Genomic DNA, 24,091 nt, shown 5'->3' on the forward strand with positions numbered 1-24,091 from the left:
CCCATCAATCTAAATTTAACCTATTATCTCGCAACTAATGCGCATTTGGTATTTGTATATCAGTCGACCAGTTGCTACTATCATTCATTACTCAAATGCACACACTGGAATAAATGAAGCGCAAAAATCAAGCCAGGGTCTTCGTAATACAGTATGTTTCATTGATTTAATGTTACTTGGTTAAAGAGGAGCTGTGAAGGACATACTTATTTTCTTCTTTGTTTCTTTTTTTTTTCTCAATGACTGAAGTTGTTTGGTTCATTCAGTATGCTATCAAAGGAAACTGCTAATGGTAAGTTGAATGGTTTGAAGCTTCAAAACCTTCATAAAGAAGTCATGTAATCACAGTGTATTGTTTAAACAGAGTGTTGTGCATTTTTTTTTTTTTTTTGTAAGATTTCCTGTGTGTATAGTTGTACAAGTTTGTGCTTATTATGCTTTTTATACATAAGCTGTCAATTTCCCGCAACTGCAAGTTGATTTCATTGATATATGAAAATTGAATTTAACTCCAGTTTAGTTTAAATTGGGTTTATTTCTGCCTTTTAGTCTCTTTTGGTACAATTCAGTTCCTATGTTGCATTGCAGTGTGGAACAGACTTGGTTACAAATCACTATTTGGCACACAGTTTGACGGTAGTGAAATAGACAGTGGGTGTGGATTGAGAATAGAATCCAATGCAACAGATGGTTCTCTCTACAATTCAGTGGTGAGTTGCACTGACATGATAGGAAAGGATAAGGACTGTGCCTGCACTGCAACTGTCTGTGCTCTACAGAAACTAAACAACTGTAGTGTTATCAGTCTTTGGGGGAAAAAGACGAACAAACCCATATAAAACAGTACATTTCACACCTTATGAAATTGTGGGACCTATTAAAATAATTAACTTAATTTTTTTAATGAGATTAATTTGTGAACATGTATTTAGTCCACGAAAACAGTTATTTAGTAACCTTTGTCATGCTGCTGTTTTTTATGATGTTATCCAATAGAACTCTTCTTCAGGGCAATAACCAAGCCACTAAAGCAATAAATTACTTACTACAGGACTACAGGTTTAAATCCATCTACACAATATATTTAGATATCATAATCATTGAAAGTAGGCTCTCACTTTTTAATATCAGAATGTGCAATTGCTGGTTCATAAAGTCATTAACCATAATAAAAAGTTTCTACACTATCTGAATAGATAAATGCAGCAATCTAAATCAACTGATTTTGAGCGGAAATTCAACAGTAAATAACGAAAGCCTAGGACTGCTAATGCAGGCCACCAGTTACTCAGGTAACCCCCCCGCCCCTAAGTTTCTCCACGTCAGAAATGTAATTTCCATTAAAATGTACATCCTCTCACGGTAGGACATTTGCCCATCGATCTAAATCGAACTATTACAAATAATGCAAACGTGGTATTTTTGTAACAGTCAATTCCAGATACTACTGTCATTCATTACTCCCATGCTCACACTGTGGCATAAATGAAGCACAAATATCAAGCAATGGTCTTCGTAATAAAGCATGTTACTTTGGTTTAATGTTACTTGGTTAAAGGTGGAGCTGTGAAGTTAATTTTTCTTTTCTTTTTAATTTTTCTTGGTGATACGTTGTTTGGTTTATTCTGAATGATTAGAAAGAAACTACTAATGGTAAGTTTCATGATTTGAAGCTTTAAAAACACTTTTAAAAGTAATGTAATTACTATCCCAGTAGGGGGAGCTCAACAGCAAACCAATTTGTTCATTTTACCCAATTAAATTCCGTTTTAGAAATAAAAAGATATATTTGATAATTTAGAAAAATCTGCCCTAATGTATTTGTATTTAAACTCAGTATTGTCAGAATAATAACATGGCATAAAAAATGACTACAAATTATGACATTTATTAAACACATTAAGGTTACTTTTGTGCTTTTATTATGGAATTTTTGTTTTTTTGTACTGTATAGCTGTCATAAATGTAGTTTTCTAGTCCTGATACCAATAAAATAATAAGAATGCCATCTTTATTACTGAAACATATACTATTATTAAATCATAGAGTCTGACAATATAATACAAAAGTAATACAATACAGCTAAACATAAAAAAAAACTCCCAGAGATATTGTCTCTCTCTCTCTAAAAAGTACAATAAAAAAAGCTATAGCATGAGCCCTGAAGCCATATTACTCAAAACAAACCTCACTCTCTACTGATTTTAATACCGATTCACAGTCTGTGACCGAAAGGGAAGCTGCATATATACTTGTAAAACTGAATGCTAACAGCAGGCAAAGTGCCTGGTCTTTAAATAGTTCAACAAAAAAAAAAAAAGGAATTCAACGAGGGAGCCTGTTGAGCTGTCTTGAATTACAAAATGTTCTAAACTATCCAATTGCTTTTTTCAGTGCTAAAGCAGGACGAACTTTAATGAAGGTGGTTTAATATAATTGCAAAACAGATTCAAACTTGTGAGAAACAGTGGGCAACATACTGAGAGTGGAATATATTAGCTGTTGAAATGGTGGGGATTTCTAACCGTCAACCAAGTAAATGGAAATGAATGGGCTTAATTCTCCCGGTTTCTTATAATGCATAGTTTACCCTTGTCTGGGCATGAAATACTGTAAATGGTTGCTTTCAAATGATTTGAGTTACATGTGTTTGCTTCACTGAACTCACTTATCTGATAGTGGCTTATCACCCCCTTGAAGCCTTTGCCCAGATCTATGTTATATCCCCCTGATTGTTGGTATTGGTGACATTGACCACAGCCTCTTCCAGTTTGCCATGTGTCCTTTCATCACACAAGGTTATAAAGTACAAGCTACTTAGAACCATTATTTTCCTTCATGATACTTGTCTAATTGAAAACACACAGGTACAGTAATTATAGGTGTTGGCTTTAAGTCACTGAGTCTGCAGGTACACATTCTAGCACTGAGATCCACAGTTAGATAGTAAACTCAGACCCTGTGATCACTGACACCTTTGTGATTTTGGGCTTTTCTTTATTTTCTTGAAAACACTTAATACTGAAGTAGGAACACGTATGACAGGCTGTTTCAGATAAAAGCTTGGGATGAGCTACAGTTAGAGGTATTTTTTCAGAAGGGTTGGTGCTTGTGAGCGAAATCCTTTTATTCGGTCTTTGCTGACAGCACAAGCATGGCCTGGTCTGGTGAGGTCACTGGCACTGCAGTGTTGTGCTGGTGATTCAGAGCAGGACCTGCAGAGTGCGCAGCTGTTCTGCCTCTATATGTACTCCAATCAATTCTGATTTTGATGAGCGGATTAATACTCATGCTTACTAAGAACTTTTTTTTTCATTTGCATGGCCACCATTTAAAATACCTGAGTTAATTAACTTTCTTTTGTACATTTTTCAAAATTGTACATATTTTTCTACATAATTGGGTATGCAAAATTTGGATTTTGTCTCACCGCTGCAACCCAGTTACCAATTAGGAGTACTAAAAATCAACATGCAACCTCTATTCCTCTTTATAAGCAAATCCCCTCTTTTCATCCATAAGCAACTGATGTTACCAAGCTTCTGAACCCTGTAGGCAAGGGTCCAGTCTGGGAGGTTTCTGTCTGTGACTAGCAGGGGTCGCTGATTTCCAATGATACCAGCTAGCATCAGATGACTTTCCTCCCAGGAGATAAACTTTTACATCATGGGGCTGGTGTAAGGACAGGCGCAGTACAAACAATTGCGGCTGCAAAATCCAAATTGCCTAGCGGCCTGGCAATTATTTTGCACTGTGGCCTATGTAAGCTTAAGAGCAATGCAAACTACTCAACATGCACAAATAATGAGCTGCAATTTGAGGGTCACAATGAGTGCCACCTGTGCATCTGGCTATTTATCAGCTGCACTTACAGCCCAGAGGTAAGGTGAATTGGTGGGAGTACACAGAGCAGTAGGCGCTGTATGAGATTTGTGGAGCACACAAATGAAACCAAACAAAAACATATGTCCTCTTCGCACACAGAAAAGAAAAGTTTTATGAGGATGAGTTCTCACAGGTGAGGTCACTCAGCATGAAATTTTGTTATTTGGAAAAGTCTCAGCCCACATCAATTATGCTACCAAAGAAGCCACATGGTCCTCTATAGTGGAGAAAGCCAATGCTGTCGTTGTTATGAGGAGGACAGTCAACCAGGTGATGAAAAGGTGAAATTCAGCTATTAGGTCTAGGATGACCTGTGGAGTGAGATGATAACGCCTTGCCACCGCATCCACCAGCAACAAAGGGACCCTGGGTTTGAATATGCAGGGTCTTCTCCGTGTTGCCCTTCTCCTCTGAATATGTTCCTGCCTCTCCTCAACAAGAGCCAAGCGTCAGCGCATCAGGAAGTGCACCACAGCAGCCATCTTGAGGCCAATGACAGATCTCTGAAGATGTATGGTTTTATACAGCTCTTAATTACACGCTTCTACAATGGTTTGCACCTTTTAAGGCAAAATACTCGTTATAATGTTTGCGCCCGCTTAGTATTCCAGATCCCTGCCCAATTCCATGCTCTTTTCTTAATTGGAATACATTTCAATATCATTTAAATGGATTAATGATGGCAAAGTGTTAATTTGATAAGTGGGTGCAGAACGGCAGGTGAAAACCATTCTCAACATACTCTGCATGTTTAGTGGCTGCTACAGTACCACTTTATGGCAGCTAAACGCAGTTTGCACGTGCGAAACACAGATTTTGGCCGCAATATGGGTGTTTTGCAGCCGCAAATCACTTTGCACTTATCCTTACATCAGCCCCCATATGTGTTGTTTTTTATTTAGCTACAAAGGTATTATTGCATGCGCCCTGTGTATGCCGGGTTAGGCTCCAGCTCACCACGACCCTGTAGAGGAATAAGCGGTTAATGATAATGGATGGATGGATGGATGGTATTATTGCAGTGTATTCTGCAGTCACTGTAGTGTCCGGATTATGAGGATTCATGCTATTTATGCCTTACCTAAATGAGTCAGCACAGATATGCTTGCACTGTAAAAAAAAAAAAATCAAAAGATTACTGTTTTAAGCAACATTACAATGGTCAGACCTGCTTTTATGTAAAAAAAAAAAAATTCAGGCTGAAAGTTTACATATATATTGTGTATATTGTAAGGTACAATGAGATCCAGTCATTCTAAATAAATCAGTTTATTTTTATCAAATATTCTGAATTCTTGTTGTATCATATAATATAGTCATTATACCAGACGACGCACATTCAATCTCTTTATGTTCTTTGAGTTAATAATTAAAAAACATGGACACACCTCGGAGAATGAACACTTCCAGTAATAGAGTTGCTACTTTCTTCAACTGTTAAATATTAACGAACAGAATTCACCCCTACATAGTCTAAGTGATTGTTTGTAGACACAGATTGGAGAACACCAATCATAGTCAGATTGTTGACTAGCTAGCTGCCCTGTGCTAGCTCCTTGATGGTCCACTTAAAAGACACTGGAAGCAATCACTTGTTCCTGCCATGCAGGTTAACATCACAGATATTCATCATAAAAGTGATCACACAACTGAGCATGATAAACTTCTGAAAGTCGTCATTCAGTTATTCTGCTGCCTGCTGCCTTAGATCTTTGACTTTTCTGCAGTTCCTCAGAATTGCAAGATACAATAATATGTGAGCTTTGAGATCTATTTATTTATTGTCTGAAGCGTGCTATACAAGAGAAAGACGGAAACCAGGATAGCAAACAAAGGTAAGTATTTATTAATTTTACATAACTCAAGTTTTGCTGCATCACGGTACTTCGTTCTTGTTGTGTTTTGTTTAACTGCTCCTGTATTAGTCGGTTATTCTCTTGCTGATCTTGCACTGTCGCTCGATGAAGCTCCTGCATCATCCTAGTGGTTTCTTGCTGAGCCAGGTTGCTGGCGTGCTGACTTTGTGCGAGCAACTTGAGCATGACCGCAAGGTCCGGCATTTTGATTTTACTTGATCTGTATAGCACTGAGAGTCTCTGTGGGTTAGCAACTTTCTTTTCTTCAGTCAGAATCCCACTGCTGACACCATGTGTGAGCTTTGAGCTCTATTTTGTGGACTTTGTCTGAAGCGTGCTATACAAGAGAAAGACAGAAACCAGGATAGCAAACAAAGGTAAGTATTTATTAACTTTAGGCAACTCAAGTTTTTGGAAAATAAAATAAAATAAAATAAACAAAATAAAGCCTAACCCAGTCTTTGGGCACAACATCACTTTGTTCCCTGACTAACAATTATAATAGGGCTACTCCCTATTATAATAAAAATAAAACGGTCTTTCAATCCGCAAGTCTTCAGTTGATCCCACAGGTGAGTGTAGTATTTTTATCACAGTCCATTCTCTTTAATTTAATGTCTCTTAAATATAATAATCCTTCCTTTCTTTCCACAGGTATCCCGGTTACAGTACCATGGTTCCATAAGTATGTGCTCTGTAGGTAGCTCTCAGATGAGGCAATTGAATGGCAACAGCGCAGGAACTGCTGTTTGTTGAAACCAAGTATCCTTAAGGTGACCCTGTTTTCCAGCCACAGTGCATCAACACTGTCCATATAAAAATCAAGACTTAAAAGCCAAATACTGTCTCGTTTGCAAGTGGTTAAACCACGATTTATTTATTCAGTTTCTGGATGGCACTTTGTTCTCCACACTCGACGCACACTCTCAACTGGTCTTGCGTCACACACAATAATAAAAACCAGGCAACCTACTTCAGGTCTTGTGAAGTTTGTTTCCCATCTCTGCAGCTCCTGGTTTGAATCCTTCTTTATTGTAATCCCGGGTTTGTTTAGTACCTGTAATCCTTGCTCTCTTTGTTTTACTTCACTCGATACGGTCCTCACAGACCCCCTCTGCCTATTCTACTGCTGCCGTGCCTACAAGTAAACAACTTTTAAAAACTTTGTGACCAATAATAGTTATTGTGGTCCATTTAATAGAACCCCCCACTGTTTCTATCTGGACTAACCTAAAATAATTATTCATTTGTCACATATCCTTCCCCCCAGCTCAAACCTACTAGTTGGAGCGACTTCATCACCCTTACTATGAACTCTGGACAATCCGTCTGCATTTGCATTCTTCAGACCACTTCTATGTTCTATCTTGTATTTATAGGGTTGTAAAGCTAAAAACCATCTAGTCACCTTTGCATTTTTCTCCTTTTTTCCTTCATCCATTTTAATGGTGAGTGATATGTCACTAATGTGAATTCTCTTCCCAGCAAATAATACTTAAGTGTCTCTATAGCCCACCTCACTGCTAGACACTCTTTTTCGACGACTGCATATCTTTTCTCTCTTGGCAACAATTTGCGACTTAAGTACATCACCCGGTGTTCCTCATCATCTACTATTTGTGACAACACCACCCCCACTTCTACTTCTGATATGTCAGTTTGTAAAATGAAATGTTTTTTTTAAAGTCTGGTACTTTCAATATACTTTCATAACAGTTCCTTTATTTGAAAATTCCTTTACGATTTTTCTGTCACTTCTGACCACTTTACTTTGTTTGCTGCTGATTTTTTTTATGAGATCTGTTAGAGGAGCTGTAACAGAAGAAAAATAAAATGGCTGTAATACGGTAACCTGCCAAGCCCAAAAATGCCCTCACCTGTTTTTTGTTTTGTGGTACTGTCCACTCCTTGATGGCTTCTACTTTATCCATCTGAGGCTTTATTATGCCCCCCCATACACACACAATATACCCCAAATATCTGTCCTCCGACAATCCTATAAAACACTTCTCTGGGTTGGCCGTTAATGAGGCTTCCCTTAGGCTGTTTAAAACCACTTGTACTTTCTCCAAATGATCCTCCCAGGCTTCTGAAAAAATTACAATATTGTCTATGTATGCTGATGCATAGTCTATATGGGGTCTCAGCACTTTATCCATTCATCTCTGGAATGATGCTGGGGCTCCATGTAGACCAAAGGGCATTACTTTGTACTGAAACAGTGGTGTTGAAAAGGCAGTTTTCTCCTTGGATTCTGGGTTTAATGGAATTTACCAATAACCCTTTGTTAAATCTAGTGTCGTTAAGTATTTAGTTTTTCCTAACCGTTCGATTAATTCATCCACCCTTTGGATTGGATATGAATCGAATTTGGAAACATTATTGAGCTGTCTAAAGTCATTGCAAAACCTCCACGTACCATTCGGTCTATGACTATCAGGCTATTCCACAGGGTAGATGATTCCTCAATTATTTCTAATTTCAACATAGACTCTACTTCTTTTTGCATGTCAACTAGTTTTGCTTCTGGTATGCTGTATGGCCTTGCTTTTACCTGAACTGCTGGGGGTGGTATTATCTCATGATGTGTAAGTGATGTTCTTCCTCTTGATTCTTTGCTACAAGCTTTTTGACCTCTTTCACTTGCTCTAGTTTTATATCCGGGCCCATATTAACAGTTTTCTCCTCTTTATTAACAGGGTTTATTGTTAAAACCTCTTGTTCGACCCATGGTTAATAAATTAATGTGATATAATTGTTCATGTTTGCGTTTATTGGGTTGACTGATTTTGTAATTTACAGGACTTACTGCTTCTATGACCTCATAAGGCCCTTGCCACTGTGTAAATAATTTACTCTCTGGGGTAGGAACTAGCACCATTACTCTATCTCCCAGATTAAAGGAACGCTGTTTGGCTGTTTTATTATAGTTACCCACCTGTCTTGCCCGGGCCTGTGTCATATGCTCTTGCACAATGGGGGTTATTTTTTCAATTATTTCTTGAAGTTTTAAGACATAATCAACAACATTTTTCCCTTTCGACTGTTGAGCCTCCCATGTCTCTTTTGCAATATCTAGAATACCCCTCGGCTGTCTCCCATACAAAAGCTCAAACGGCGAAAACCCTGTCGATGACTGTGGAACCTCCCTAATTGCAAACATGAGATATAGCAATAGCAAATCCCAATCCTTCCCGTCTTGGCTAATGGCATTCCTTAACATTGATTTGAGTGTTTTATTAAATCATTCCACTAATCCATCAGTCTGAGGATGGCAAATGGAGGTACGTATAGGTTTTATGTACAAGGTATTACATAGTTCTTTCATCAGTCTATTTATAAGGGGAGTACCCTGATCAGTCAATATTTCTTTTGGTATCCTGACTCGTGTAAATACCTGAACCACTTATTTTGCTATGGTTTTGGATGCTATATTTCTTCAGGGGATCACCTCCGGATAGCGGGTGGCATAGTCCACGATGACCAAAATATATTCATGAATGCGAGAAGACTTATTTAATGGACCTACAAGGTCTATGGCAATTCTCTCAAAGGGAATATCAATGATTGGCATAGGTTTTAAATGTGCTCTTAAGTGCAGTCAGGGACTAGCTTTTTGGCACTTCCAGGACAAAAGTTTTCTACATCCTTGTGGACCCCTAACCAGTAAAATCATTGTAAAATGCGTTGTTTTCTTTCCCCCTAGATGGTTGAGTGCTAGCCTCAATACTGAGCACATCATGTAGGTGGTATTAGTAATGGTTCTACCAGGCTGTCATTAATAATAGTAATCCTGTAAACTAAGTTATTTTCCCCACGTAGTGTTTCTGTGGATTAATCACTACATTTTCTACCGACGTTCCATTTACTGATACCACTTGGTTTTTCACATTCACTAAGGTTGGATCATTTTCTTGTTCCCTAGCAAACAGTTCACTACCAGGCAAAAAAGATTTGTTCCAGTCATCTACTTCTTCAATTCCTATCTCTGGGGAGGTTAGTGTCAGTCATACTTTCATCAAAGGTACATTGCTTTTCCACCCCTTTTCCCTCCCTCTTTGTATGCTGGCCTACCAATATCGGCTTAGCTGGGGGTCCCCTTTTTTCTCTCTGTCGTTGTTTTCTCATTTTAAACACCTTTCTCTTAGACTTTTGCTCTGGGAACCAATCTGTATGAGAAAAGGAAAACACACTCACTAAGCTCTCTGGAGACTCTACTTCATTCTCTCTTTTTATCTTGGGGTTAGCCAATTTCCCGTGTAATTGAACCTGGTCCTTAAAGGGTACATAAGGACCTTTTTATTTTATTGTGTTACATGTTCCCATGTGTTGCTACAACTGTTTACGTAAGGTGTGTGTTATTTTAATTTAATTTTTTTACATTTTGACCACTTTTTAAAACTTTTAAATTGCATTCCCTGCCTCAAGATGGCTTCCCATGTACTCGCATTGGCCTCTCAGAACTACATTTCCCATTATCCTCCTGCTCACTGGTAAATCCATCTCAGTTACATATGTGAGCAGGAGGATGATGGGAAATACGGTCCCCTGTGACTTGTCCTACGTTGCAGCCCCGATTACAAGTGGTAAACCATGATTTATTTATTCCCGTTTCTGGATGGCACTTTGTTCTCCACATTCTGACCACGGCGTTTAGTACCTGTAATCCTCGTTCTCTTTGTTTTACTTCACTAGATACGGTCCTCACAGACCCCCTCTGCCTACTCTACTCTCCTCAACTGTAAAAACCCTCCCCTTTATATATATCCCAGAATTCCCGCCACTGCAGTCCTTCTGGCTTTCAGGAACTACGGGACTTGTAGTCTTTTAATCGGTGGCCATTTTTGCTACTGCTGCCGTGCCTACAAGTAAACAACTTGTAAAAACTTTGTGACAAATAATAGTTATTGTGGTCCATTTAATAGAACCCCCCACTGTTTCTATCTGGACTAACCTACAATAACTATTCATTTGTCACAAATATGACACTATGGTCTCCCCTCCATACCAGACAGCTGTATTGCCTACCAATCCTAAAATGACTTTTCTTTGACCTTCATATACTTTATACTGCCACAGAAGCCTGTAGGAATCATACTTCACATGGCTTCTCCTGCCTGGCAGAATGGATGTGGTGTGTTGTCAATATATACTCTAGGAGTCTGATGATGTTAAACAGTGAGATTGACTTTAAACTTGTTAACTGTAGTGGGCATATATTGTTTGGGGATATAGACCTATATCTACCATTCTATTTGTTTCAGGCTACATGATAAAACGTCTACAAGACCCTTTGCCGAAAGGGTCTGCCAGTTACTCTTCTCTGGCTTTTCTGGGTCAGATTGTGTTTATTGGTCTATTAAATTTTCTCTCCAGAACAAGCCTTTTTTTATTTGTGAGGGTGTCCTCTGCTAAAGATCATTCTGGTCTTTACATAAAAACAAGAGAAAGTAGAAAAAACTAAAATGCACATTACATATACAATATTCATCTACATATAAGCAGCATGTCCTCCACAGCTGGAATTGCACTCTGAGTCCCTTGGCAGGGGGTGCCTAGGTTATGAAAGGTGCAGAGATGTTCCAAAACCTGCTTGATTTCGAGTCAGTTTGAACTCTCCTGCACTGGGCATTTCTACTTGTCATCCCTAGGTGACTAAGCTACTAAGGAAACACAGGTAATAAGTAAAAAAAAAAAAATGCCCTCCAGCTACAGTATGTCAGTGATCCATATAAACATGTAGAATCTGCTTTTCCATATGCAAACTCAACATTTCATTTAAGCCGTAATTTCTTACAAAACACGACTATATTTGATGGTGCATATAATGACTAGTTAAGAGTAAAACAATAAACAGTTTTAATTTCATTGCACTCCAAAATCTCCAAAGTATTGAATAGTGTAAAATGTAAAACATCCATTAAACTGGAGCTCACTCTAGACACTACAGAACAGTGCTGCCAATATAGCTTACTTAGTAAGTGCAAATATATAAGATAAGAATGTTATGAAATGGATTACCTTTAAGAGTTGCATTTATTTCCAGAACTGTCTAATACTGATGCAAAATGTTAGGTCTATCAGAAAAGAATTCTCGAATTCTGAAAGTAATACCAAATGCCGATAATTAGATTCTCAAAGCTTACTTTTCTTTTGCTGAAAGGAAAGGAAGTTTTATTTTGTGAACTAGACTCTTTTAAAGAATTCATACTAGATAATAAAGCTCTTCAGTTTTGTATGTATTGTTATTTAAAAGGTCCAATAATAATAATAATAATAATAATAATAATAATAATAATAATAATAATAATAATAATAACAATAATAACCTGTCTACATACCTCATGCTATTTGATGTTGTGATCAGTCTAGTTTCCCATATCTGTCTTCTTAAAGATATATAAAAATGTAAAGCCATATAATTAGGTCACAGTAAAGAAGACTGCAGTAAATATCGCCATGTTAATAGATATTGGTAAGCAGTATAACATGCTGTGTTTCAATAATGGACAGGTAGAAACATACAACAATACATTAATAGAACACTACTGTACATAATTTGATTATACTAGTTCAAAACCATTCTTACATTTGGGGGGTAAGTGGTACTTAAAATTAACAACCGATTTAACGTCTAATCAAACTGCGCCAGCCCATTTATTTGGAGCGAGCGTTTATGATCTCAACGCGTGCATAAATTTCCACACATTTTTTTTTTATGCCCTTACCTGTGAAAAACAAGGAAGCGGGTAAAAAGGGTTAGGCACGTAAGAATGTCTCAGCCTTCACAGAGCCAGTTTCACCTATACAGGTAAGGCATGCATTTCCTGTGTCAACTTCAGGTTGCAATTCGATACTGTCCTTATTCATTTAAACTTAAACTTGAATCAAACTCGTGGCGAAAATGAAAATCAACGTGTTAATATTATATAACAATTAACTTTTTGTCTATGCAGCCGAAACAACACTGGAGACTAATGGGGATTACACTGCTCAGCGTTATTCTCTTTCTGTTCAGACACGACTTTGTGGAAGGTAAGTGCACAAGTAACCTATCGCATAGTAGCGTTAATCAGGTTTTAGATTCTTAGACCACTTCTAAAGTTTTATAAACCCACCAAATCTCAGATTACAGTACCAGTATCGCTATTATCATACAATTATCACCTGAAAACATTAGGGGCTTGTCTATATAGTACCCGATGTGGAAAGAGGTTATTTTATACGGTACTGTAAAAAATGTTAGTCATAAGAAGTTTAAGAAAATGTATGATACTTTGAAGACGAATTATGAAAGTGTTTGATACAGTCAGTGCGGAAGGGAAACATACTTTCAAGATATAGTTTCCAGAATAAACACATGTAACCTTACTGAATATACAGTAGCGTTCAAACAAAAAAAACAATACAAAAGATGGCAAAACTAAATTCTACACATTTTAATTCAAATACTGATTGAAATCATTGTACAGTAGTCCACAGCGCAGCTCAAAACAGTATTTGATTCATACTGGAAATCTGTAAACAGAGACACACCTGTAGGGTACCATAAATGCATATTTCTATTTTGTGCAAATGTGATTGGTCAAGGAGGATTCCATTTAGTTGCATTACTTTGCAGATTTATTTACAAGCATGTGACTAGTTTGAAATAAAGACGAAGGTATTACACCTCTGTTTTAATGATGTTTCACACCCCATATCCTCATGATCAGTTACCTTTATATATGAAGGATTCCCCCCCCCCCCCTACAACTAACAATTCCAACATGGTAAAATACTTGTTGTTGTTGTTGTGTGTGGTAACAAGATGCAGACTACAGTAATTGCTAAATGATTATTATTTATTATAAACACTCACATTGTTTGATCTTTTTTGGTTTATTACAGTTAAGTTTAACTGTAGTTGAATAAAATATTTTTTCGTGGAATCATGCAACAGTAAGTTTAAGTTCATGGGAACGTGAACCGCTATAACCATTTCTGGTTTTAACCATAGGAACATGTTCTATTGAGAGCGCAATGACATGTGATGACTGCTTGCAGCTTGGACCACATTGCGCTTGGTGTTCTCAAGAGGTAACTTTATAGAGATCTCTGTGAAACCAATCGGGTATGTTACAACACTGCTGTGAATATAAATTGATTAAAAGTGATGCATTATTTACACTACTACTATGTACAGTATTTAATAATATAATTGTCCATATATACATCGAGTGAGTGGTGTAAATATAGGATGATCTCTGTTTACACCATGGTCATTTATTCTAAATGTATTATTATTATTATTATTATTATTATTATTATTATTATTATTATTATTATTATTATTATTATATTGTATTAGTTTGTATCAGTATTAAGGTGAATAAAATAGATCCATCTGACAAATATTCGGCATACATCACATTCCAGAATAATTGTTATAACTCAAAGAGGTAATGAATAGTGCAAAATATTGTGTTACTGTATTAAAAAGAGTATTCAGTGAAGATTTATGTTTTGTTTGTTTGCTTTGCTATCTCCTAGAATTTCACAGACTCGTTGTCTAACAGTAAAAGGTGTGACAATCTAACCAATCTTCTGATGAAAGGATGTCCAGAGGATTTAATTGAATTTCCCATCACCAAGGTTGTGATTCAGAAAAACGAATTTTTGGGAGGTGGAGGAGGGCAGAAAAACAACAGGAATGTTACTCAAATAGCGCCTCAAAAAATTACTCTAAAACTACGACCAGGTAAAACAGTCATATATTATAATGTTGAAAGCAATCTTTCTGAACAACATTATTAAATTAAAACCACAAGCTTTTGAATTATTTAATATGGCACTCACATCCCTGCAGAGTGTTACTTGGTGTCAGCATCCCAATTCTAAATTCTGTAGATGCATAACACATTCATACAACCTTATAATATAAAATATATTCTTTTTTGAATCCATGTATCAAATGAAGGTCAAATCAAGCTCTTTCACGCTGGCATGTTGTATGATGTTGCATTTTTTTCAAAAATATGCCAGGGACATAATGTTTGTCAGGGAAGGTTCCAGTATCACTGAACAAAACCCAAAGCAGTATGAAGATATTTGGTTATCAACAAAAACAAACTTTCTATATTTATTGGCAGCAAATGAGGTCACATTCCAAGTTGATGTTCAGCAAGCTGAAGATTACCCTGTTGATGTCTATTACCTGATGGACCTGTCAGCATCTATGGTTGACGACCTTGAAATGATTAAGGAACTGGGTACTACACTCTCCAAGGAAATGGCAAAGCTTACCAGCAAGTTCCGCCTAGGATTTGGATCATTTGTTGAGAAACCAGTATTACCGTTTATAAGAAAAACTCCAGAAGAATTAAAGAACCCGTGCAAGTAAGTGTTATTCTTATTCAAGTACTGGTATCACAGCTTAGCAGAACACATCTTGTACCAATTGAACATGCCTATGGCATGTCCAGACAGCAGTTTTTAAATTCGTATTGTCTTTGCATTGGTGCATATCTACACATTTTTCAGCAATAACTTATCTATATTAAAATGCATCTCCCAAAAAACAGACATTGGTTGCCATTTTATCTATTTTAACTGCCATTTTATCCAAGGTAACTGCATCATAATCAGAATGTTTCGACTCCCTTGTTAGCCCCCAGAGCTGAAGGACACAATTCCTTATTGTAAGCTGGGTTACATGGCAATGGGACTGTATTTATGGGTCTTAGATTACTTATGCACAATCTAAAAGATTTAGATAGAATGCTGGAGACATTCCTAATGTTTTGTGCAAAACAAATTCTGGTTGTTTGGATTACTTTCCACGCTGTTGTTAGCCTTGGGGATAATGTACAAAATGACATGTGCTCTTTCTAAAGACAGTGGTAAAACTGCTCTAAATCATAATGAAGAGTATTTTTAGAAAGATAAAAGAGTAATATAAAAAATGTCAGGTTCTATGGGTCTTTTAGTGAGAGTTCCAGTAACCAGATAATCACATTTTATTACAATTGAACTCAATATGTATAAAACTTGCTGGGGGGGGAAAAAAAGCAAGATAAAGGGGATGGTAATGACACTTTTTTTTCCAGGGGCGTTGACCAATTTTGCTTGCCAACTTTTGGATACAAACATGTTCTTCCTCTAACTGACAGTGCTGAGAGGTTCAATGAAATCATTACAGATCAACAAGTTTCAGCTAATATTGACATTCCAGAATGTGGATTTGATGCTGTCATGCAAGCAGCTGTCTGTGGGGTAAACAACCTAATGATTATTTGTTTGCATTTAGTGGCACATCCTTTCATTTGACTTAGAGTATTAAAATATACCCTCCTCCATTATGAATAAATCGTAAGAAAGAATGGGTAGTATTCTTTGTATGAGAGCATTATACTTGTAATATTTATGTAAAGATTTGTACACATGCGGACGGTGCAAAATGTTGATTATAAAGCTACTAAATCAATGAAAAATCTATGAAAAATCCAATACATTCAACAGAACAAAAACTACTTTCAGGATAAGATTGGCTGGAGGAATGATTCAATGCATCTCTTGGTGTTTGTAAGTGATGCTGACTCCCACTTTGGAATGGATAGCAAAATGTCAGGAATAGTCATCCCTAATGACGGACAATGCCATCTGGACAGCAACAATGAATATTCCAAATCAACAGTCTTGGTAATGGGATACTCCTCTTTCTAATAAAGTTAGTGCTTGGCCTAGAACCTATTTTGTGTGTGGGTTTTCTGTCTCATTACAGATAAACATATTAATAGAGCCAATAATGTATATTATGAATCTTAGCCATGAAGGCATTTTGTTCAGTATTATTAAAAATATATATTTTAATATATTTTATTATTTTAATGATCTTATCAACCCAAATACAGCACGTTGGTGGTGTGTGTTTTCTTACAACATAGTTTGGGTATAACAAAATGATTCCTTTGTTAAATGTCTTACAGTAAATGTTATTTATAACCATCCACTGCTGCATGTAGTGAAAGAAGCATGCATATTTGGCTCATATATATATATAAGGGGAAACATGAGTGTAAGACAACGGGAAAACTTTTAAAAACAAAATAAATGTATCAATGCAAAATATAAAACACAATGTTTGAATGGGTTGAAAGAAATAGAAAAATACAAAAACTTATATTGTATTTTAAAACTTTCTAGGAGTATCCAACACTTGGACAACTAATAGATAAGCTTGTGGAAAATAATATTCTTCTAATTTTCGCTGTGACTGAGGATCAGAGAAACAACTATGAGGTGAGATGACCTTTATATACTAAAACTCAAAATGAAAAACATATGAAGATTTGAAATCATTTTAATTGATTAAACTTATTAAAAGTAGTGATCTTTTAACAATTGAGACCTGTCGTCTTACCACTATATTAACGTGGATTTTAATAAAATGTTCCTGTTACTGTACTAACCATCAGTAAAATGCAATATTAAAGACAACATGTGATGTTTATTTAAACCCTTTCTCTAATTTCTCTTATTTCTGTAACTCATATTTTATTAATACTTTATGTCTTTGCCAATGAACTCAAGTTAGCAAATGCAGCTAATGGATTACCATAATTTATTATGTACCATTATGTGCCATTTACGATGCAAGAGCTACTATATAGTAACATCTCACTGTGCTTTCTTGGATATACAAAATAACACACACTCTCCTAAATTACACAAGTTACAGGTACCAGGAAAGCAAACTAATTAATGTTTTTTTACATTTACAGAAGAGAGGATAAGTAGGTTAAAATGTTTGTGGTAACATGGGTTTTTCCATATATATATATAGCTTTTAGAGATATTAATAATAAGCTTATTTAAATTTGAAAATATGGCCAGGGCAGAGTAAGCTTCATCCATAGACATGAACAATAAACACAAAGCTGTACATATTTAAGCAGGACTTTTGGGACTTACATTCATTTTGTATGATGTTATCTTGTAGAATTACGCTAAGCTGATCCCCGGAGCCACAGTTGGAATACTTCAGTCTGACTCTAGAAACATTCTGCAACTGATCATGACTGCATACAAAGTAAGAAATATAGGTGTGTGTGGGGGTGAGGCTGGTGGATTGTTCTTTCATTGAATTTTTAATTATTTTTGAAGCCTCCACAAAGGTAACTGCTGATAACCCTTCAACATTTATTTGCAGTTTGTACCATCCCAGAAAGATAGGAAGGCTTTATAATGTAATAAATAACAAACCATAGCCATTTTGAATGAATATTAAAGTGGAACCTAGCTGTGTGAATGTTTACATTGTCTGAGCCACGGTTCCACTCCCTCCTCCAGTCTGATTCACAGTCGACGGGTGACAGGCCTCTACATGCTTCTTGTTTGAAGTCTCAGGCGTTTGTTACCCAGTGATTTCGACTTCAGACATGAAGCTGAAGTGGAAGATTAAGCTAAGATGGCAGTTTAAACCCATACACAGCTGCTGCCTTATTATCATTCCATTAACTTGCTACACAGAGAGCCTGTGTTGTGCTATAGTCTTTCCTATGCCTTCAGAATAACTCTAATGGGCTGATTCAACAGAGAAGTAGACTGTAATTCAGCCTGTTCATGTACTGTAGTTTTTAGGGCAAATTACATTTGCATATTATACTGTAGGTGATATACGTCATTACAAATACTAGTACCAGTACCTAATACTAAAACCCTCAACCAACAGGAAGCTCTAGACACAGTTTTGGATTTTGTGATAATGAGTCGGCTATGCTCTCTTTTTTGAAGGAATTACGCTCCGAAATAGAGCTGGAAGTAGAAGGTGACACTGAAGACATACAAATTTCCTTTACAGCGATTTGTCATGACGGCACCGTTCTTCCAGGACAGAAAAAATGTTCTCATCTTCAGGTCGGAGACACGGTCAGTAATCATTACAAACAGCACATACCGTACAACAGCAATGCAAGACCAGTAGGATTTAGACATGAGATTTAGGGAATTAATGACCAGCTGGAAGTTTGTGGCCAGAAGCAAAGCCTGAGGACTGTAAACCCCGAAAGGTTAATAATTCCTCAGGAAATTCCCTGTGCATTTCTAGAGAATTAACAATGAGATCGCATGTTATCATTTCCAAAATTCAGTCAGGTTTATAACATTTATTTTACTGCATTTTATACTGTTGTATGTTGTTGCATATCAGTATGTGTTACTTTTTTAATGAAAATGTTCCAAAACAACACTGCATTAAACTGAAACTACACATTTGTTAAATGGCACTTGCCATTTGTGCTGTAAGCGCTATCTTGAAAAGCAATATCATAGGGTAAAATGGTTGTTTTTCTTTGTAGGTTTCATTCAATGTTACAGTGGGATTAACAGATTGCTTGAAGAAGCCCAAGCACTTTACAATTAAACCAGTGGGATTCCAAGATGTACTGAAGGTTGAGATTGAAGCGATGTGTAGCTGTGTGTGTCACCATGAAGCAGAGCTGAACAGCTCCAGGTGCAGCGCCGGGAAGGGCACTTTCCAATGTGGCATGTGTGTGTGCAACCCCGGCCACATGGGCCCACACTGTGAGTGCACTGAAGAGAACATACAAACTAGCCCCTGCAAAGAAAATCTGGAGGGGGAATCATGTAATGGGCAAGGAGAGTGCTACTGTGGACAGTGTGTTTGCCACCCTTCAAGTTTTGGACGCATTTATGGCGCATATTGTGAGTGTGATGACTTTTCCTGTGTGAGGTACAGAGGACTTCTTTGTGGAGGTATGTCACTGTAATGACAGTAAAATATAAGTGCTGTAATAAATGTTGCCTATCCTATTGGCCTCATAACACAATTTGAGGAACAAATTATAAGCCTATGGTTGTAGCATTTTGCCTATGTACCTTGTTACCTGATGTAAGTTCATAGTAAGCAAGTGACACAGGTCATTTCCATTGAATGGAATAATGCACTTATAACTGTAGTTACTGTACCATGTAAGAGCATGAACCATTAGTAGTTGTAACCCAGTCATTACACTGTAATTATATGTTTATGTGTGCCCTGTAATCTGAAGTTCTACCTAATATTCCAGTTCATATTTGTCTCTGTGCAGGTCATGGGAATTGTGACTGTGGGGAATGCGTGTGTCACAGTGGCTGGATTGGTGAATACTGTAACTGCACCACAAGTACAGACGCCTGTGTTTCAGATGATGGAGTACTCTGTAATGGAAGGGGAGAGTGTGTTTGTGGTAAATGTGTTTGCACGAACCCCGGAGCCTCGGGCAGTAATTGTGAGCGATGCCCCACCTGTGGAGATGCCTGCAGTTCCAAAAGGTAACTTTTTGGTGTTGTTTAGTTTTATAAAACAATAAAGCTGTATATAGACCATGAATAATCTTGTATCATACTGCTTTTTAAAAAAAAAATACATTAGCCAGTAGCTAGTCTGAACCAGTTGGGAACAGACCCTGTATTTGTTCTGGCTTTGTAGTTTTGTTAAGGCATTTCTTTCAAATGATAACCTGAACTGTACTATACATGTATTTGTTTGCAGTGATATGTATCTTTCTACACTTGTGGGGAAATTCAGTGTCTATCAACATGCAATTTATTATGGTAGCGTGGTCTGGATTATATGTCAGTTCAGACTGCTACTGATGTTCAGATTAATGAAAGAACACTTATAAAATATTTTTGCTTGTGTCAATATTGTTCATGTTATTTAACTAAAATGATTTGATAATCTCAATCTGTATTTATTTATTTTCAGAGCAATCCATTTTAATGTCAATGGTCACAGAGCCATTTTTCCTTGCAGACAATAATTAACTGATCCACTGGCATTTTAATAGACAGGAAACATGAAACCACATCACAAACAGACAGATTTTATTTCACCTGTATGAGTTACTCATATCATTCCTCGTGCTTTTGAATGAATCCCTTGGCCTTGGGCAGTGTCTGACACTTGTCAAGTTCTGTAAGTAAAGAGTGAATACCAGTTTTCAAAGAAAACTCCTTGGGGGATACACACAGCTCATATTACGGTCTATATTTCCAAAACCAGTTCAGGAACTTTTGTTGACTTACCCTTCTCTATGGAACAAAAATACACTTGAAATGTACACTGTTTAGAACTTGTCTGACAATGGCTAATGTGCTGTTATATTATTTTATCAGAAGCTGTGTTGAGTGCCACCTATATGCAAAAGAACAGTCACCAGAAGAATGCTATGAGAAATGTAAAGCCATCCATACCACAGTCATTGATACAGAAGGTAAGCAAACCTTACTGCTCAAAACATATCTTTCAGAAATGCAAGTGCGTAGTAGTACATTTTTGTCTCCAGTGCAAAATGAGAACCATTCTCTTTTTGTAAATTGTGAAAAATTATATTTTTGTTTCAGAACTAGCACTAGATTGTTTGGATAATCATTTAAACAACGTTTACTAGTTTTGCTAACATGTTTCCTTATATAAATCCTAATAACTGTTTAAAAAAAACTGCTAGCCATTAACCATAAAGCAAAAGTAAATTGGAAAGATTTGTAAAGTCAAACTGCACATTCTTTGATCAATGTCACTTGGCTATCTGAATGGAATGCATGGAACATTATCTATATGTGTTAGTTGTGACATTTAACAATAGAGAACATATTATTTACCTTGTCATACAGACAGGTCTATTGTGAGACATCTAGTACTGGTCATAAATCCTTAATAGTAATTGTTATGAGTTCATTCACACTAATGCAAGTTGATAGGTGCATCTGATGGGCAAAGCTGATTGACCATAGAACTAGGGGCTACTAATGTGAGATACAAAGGAGAACTTCAAGCTCGCCAGCCATTGATATGGAAATCAATGCTATACAAAAAGAACTATATCTTCTTACTCTCCTGTATCTAAGCACTATTCAAAAGATGATTTAAGCCCAGGCTGTAACACTGAGTGCTGTAATGCAGTAATGCACTATTTGGGCTTTTGCATCTATGCCGAAACTTACCTTTACTTTTGCAATGTGTATGTGTATTTGTATATGTGTATATATATATATAATTTTCTATAGCATTACATTATTTTCTTTCAAATATGTATTTACAGATTTTAAAGACAACAGATCAATTCCGTGCACCTTACAAAGTGATAATGAATGCATTATTTCATTCCACATGTCAGTTGATGAGTACAGACTGACTTATGTTTACAACCTTAAACAAGCAGGTGAGTTTATATGTACCCTTGTTTTTTTGTTATGTTGTTGTTTTGTTATAGGAGATAGGTTCAAGCTTCTTGCTACCTTCTTTGTTTATATGCATAAGTCTAGCATCATGTGCAACTTTAATTAGAATGCATTATATTAGCTATGGGGACACTTTCTCCATCCTAGTAACCTGCTTGATGTGTACTGGGAACAAAATAGCATGCTTCTGCTTCTACTTGCAGCAGGAGGAGGTTTTAATCAACATATTCAAGCTCAAAGTGAATCTACAAGAACAATTATTTTATTTCAATTACTTTTTTTCTTTTCCTGCTGCAGACTGTCCTAAACCTCCAAATATTCCTCTGATCATTTGGGGTGTTTCCATGTCTGTTCTTACCATTGGGATCATCCTGCTCATCATCTGGAAACTATTTGTGTCTGTTCATGACCGCAAAGAAGTGGCTAAATTTGAAGCGGAACGAGCAAATGCTAAATGGCAAACGGTAAGTTTATAACGTGCAATCATATAACGAATGCCGGCTTTTCTCTTCTTCACTTTTCATTAGAACATGCACTCATTCAATGTCTCTGATTACATTCCTTTGGTTACAGGGGACAAATCCACTGTTCAGGAGTTCTACTACTACCTTTAAAAATGTGACATACAGAAATACTGGAAAACACAAAGTGGACATTTCTTCAGAGCACTACTGACAGTTTGCACACAGTACTGTACACTACGAAATGTAAAACAAAACAGCAGAGTGTGCTGGTTTTGCATGTTTTACTACCTGTTTTGGTATTTGTATGTTGGCATGGAATGATGTAATGATACTAGAGATTTTGCTGTACACTGAAAATATATAATTGATCCTGTTATTTCAAACCAATAAACTTTTCTATACCTTTCAGGGACATTTCACATTCAAGAAGAAAAAAGGCTACAGTTGTGTATAAAATCTAATTTAATTTGAATGCACTTCAATTTGCTGCTTTGAAATAACTTTTAATTTTTTGTTTGTTTGTTTTTTCTACTGATACAAACTTTAAGACTGGAAACTGGATGAAAATGTCATTCTAATTACTGTATATGCAAACCTATTAGGTTTGCATTCATATGAGCACCATTGTGTAGACACAATTTTATCATGTTCTCTAAAATAATTATGGGTGTTAAATTGAAAGAAAATATTGTAAATATGTGTTTTGTTAAGGCTGTGCCTTGATTGGGTTGAAATTGTTTGTTTTAGACAGTAAATGGTTATACACATGTTTTGGTTTATTTAGAATTTAAAAATGTCTTAATAAAGTCATTTGTTTTTGAAGTGTTTTTTTTCTTTTGTTTGTTTAAGTACTTGTTAAAATGAAGCATTGATAATAAGTGCATGTTCAGGATTGCAATTTTAGTGCTCTGTACAAGTGTAATTTTAATTCTCTGCCTACAACAGTCCATTCATTTTTAAATCCAGACTTAAAACATGTGTGCAAATGCTTTTTATAATTCATATAAACTGCAACTGAAGTATCTTTTTCAGACTGATTTCAACCAAAATTACCAGTGTGAACCTTTATTGATGAAAATGTTCTGAGCAATATAGCAGTTTTCACAAACGGCCGAGTAACTGGGTCATGGCACGGTTCAAAGTGTATAAAAGTTTCCCATAGTAAAAGAAAAGCAAAGTGTAATAAATCATAGTGAAAGCATAGTAAAGAAATAGGTAAGCATTAAATAAAGACCAGCGAGGTATGGTAAAGCACATCAATAAATATGGCAAACCAGGGTAAACTATGGCAAATGTATAGTACAACCATGTGGAAAATATGGTAAAACTGCAAAAACAATGTGAAAAAATACTGTCCAACAGCATAGTTTGGTAAACATCCAGTTATTCTGGAATTTATCTAAGAGTCATAACTGTCAGTTCTCTACCTGCAGCAGTTTAAAACCATGGTGATGTCTATGTTCAGTCACATGCAATACATACCATGACTGAGATGATCAAATATCTGCAGTCATTTATAATTTGTTGTTGTTAATGTTTTATTATGGGCAGCCTGCAAATCCCAATGAAAATGCTAACCATATGACGGTGTAAAATCCAATATAATGTGCTTCAAATCTAGTTGAAATATATAGTATAAGCAGTTAATACTACATCAGATAA

The 24,091-nt window shown here is 36.3% G+C and overlaps 1 protein-coding gene across 7 annotated transcripts; it reads left to right on the forward strand.

Annotated features, from left to right (window-relative positions):
* Positions 1-85: 85 nt before the first annotated feature.
* LOC117426276 (integrin beta-6-like) lies at positions 86-23,251 on the forward strand. Of its 7 annotated transcripts, none has more exons than XM_059033754.1 (16): positions 86-292; positions 12,698-12,776; positions 13,741-13,820; positions 14,274-14,481; positions 14,873-15,119; positions 15,830-15,995; positions 16,242-16,421; positions 16,926-17,021; positions 17,722-17,811; positions 18,516-18,650; positions 19,079-19,496; positions 19,832-20,054; positions 20,901-20,998; positions 21,827-21,946; positions 22,263-22,429; positions 22,539-23,251. In XM_059033754.1, the coding sequence occupies exons 1-16, from the start codon at positions 290-292 to the stop codon at positions 22,638-22,640; spliced, it is 2,412 nt and encodes an 803-aa protein (XP_058889737.1). In that variant the 5' UTR covers positions 86-289; the 3' UTR covers positions 22,641-23,251. The 7 variants fall into 7 exon arrangements, with proteins under 7 accessions (XP_058889737.1, XP_058889738.1, XP_033899591.2 ...); XM_059033755.1 differs by lacking the exon at positions 86-292 and adding an exon at positions 6,223-6,514; XM_034043700.3 differs by lacking the exon at positions 86-292 and adding an exon at positions 12,055-12,552.
* Positions 23,252-24,091: the final 840 nt, after the last annotated feature.

The sequence above is a fragment of the Acipenser ruthenus genome, chromosome 11 (assembly GCF_902713425.1).
Source record: "Acipenser ruthenus chromosome 11, fAciRut3.2 maternal haplotype, whole genome shotgun sequence".
Taxonomy (NCBI): domain Eukaryota; kingdom Metazoa; phylum Chordata; class Actinopteri; order Acipenseriformes; family Acipenseridae; genus Acipenser; species Acipenser ruthenus.

Excerpts from the sequence above, each read along its gene's own strand:
- LOC117426276 (XM_034043698.3), top strand. The coding sequence starts at position 12,692 with ATGCAGCCGAAACAACACTGGAGACTAATGGGGATTACACTGCTCAGC. Across the intron at positions 15,120-15,829 it reads GAATTAAAGAACCCGTGCAA|GGGCGTTGACCAATTTTGCT; the intron begins GTAAGTGTTATT and ends TTTTTTTTCCAG. Across the intron at positions 21,947-22,262 it reads TTACAACCTTAAACAAGCAG|ACTGTCCTAAACCTCCAAAT; the intron begins GTGAGTTTATAT and ends TTCCTGCTGCAG.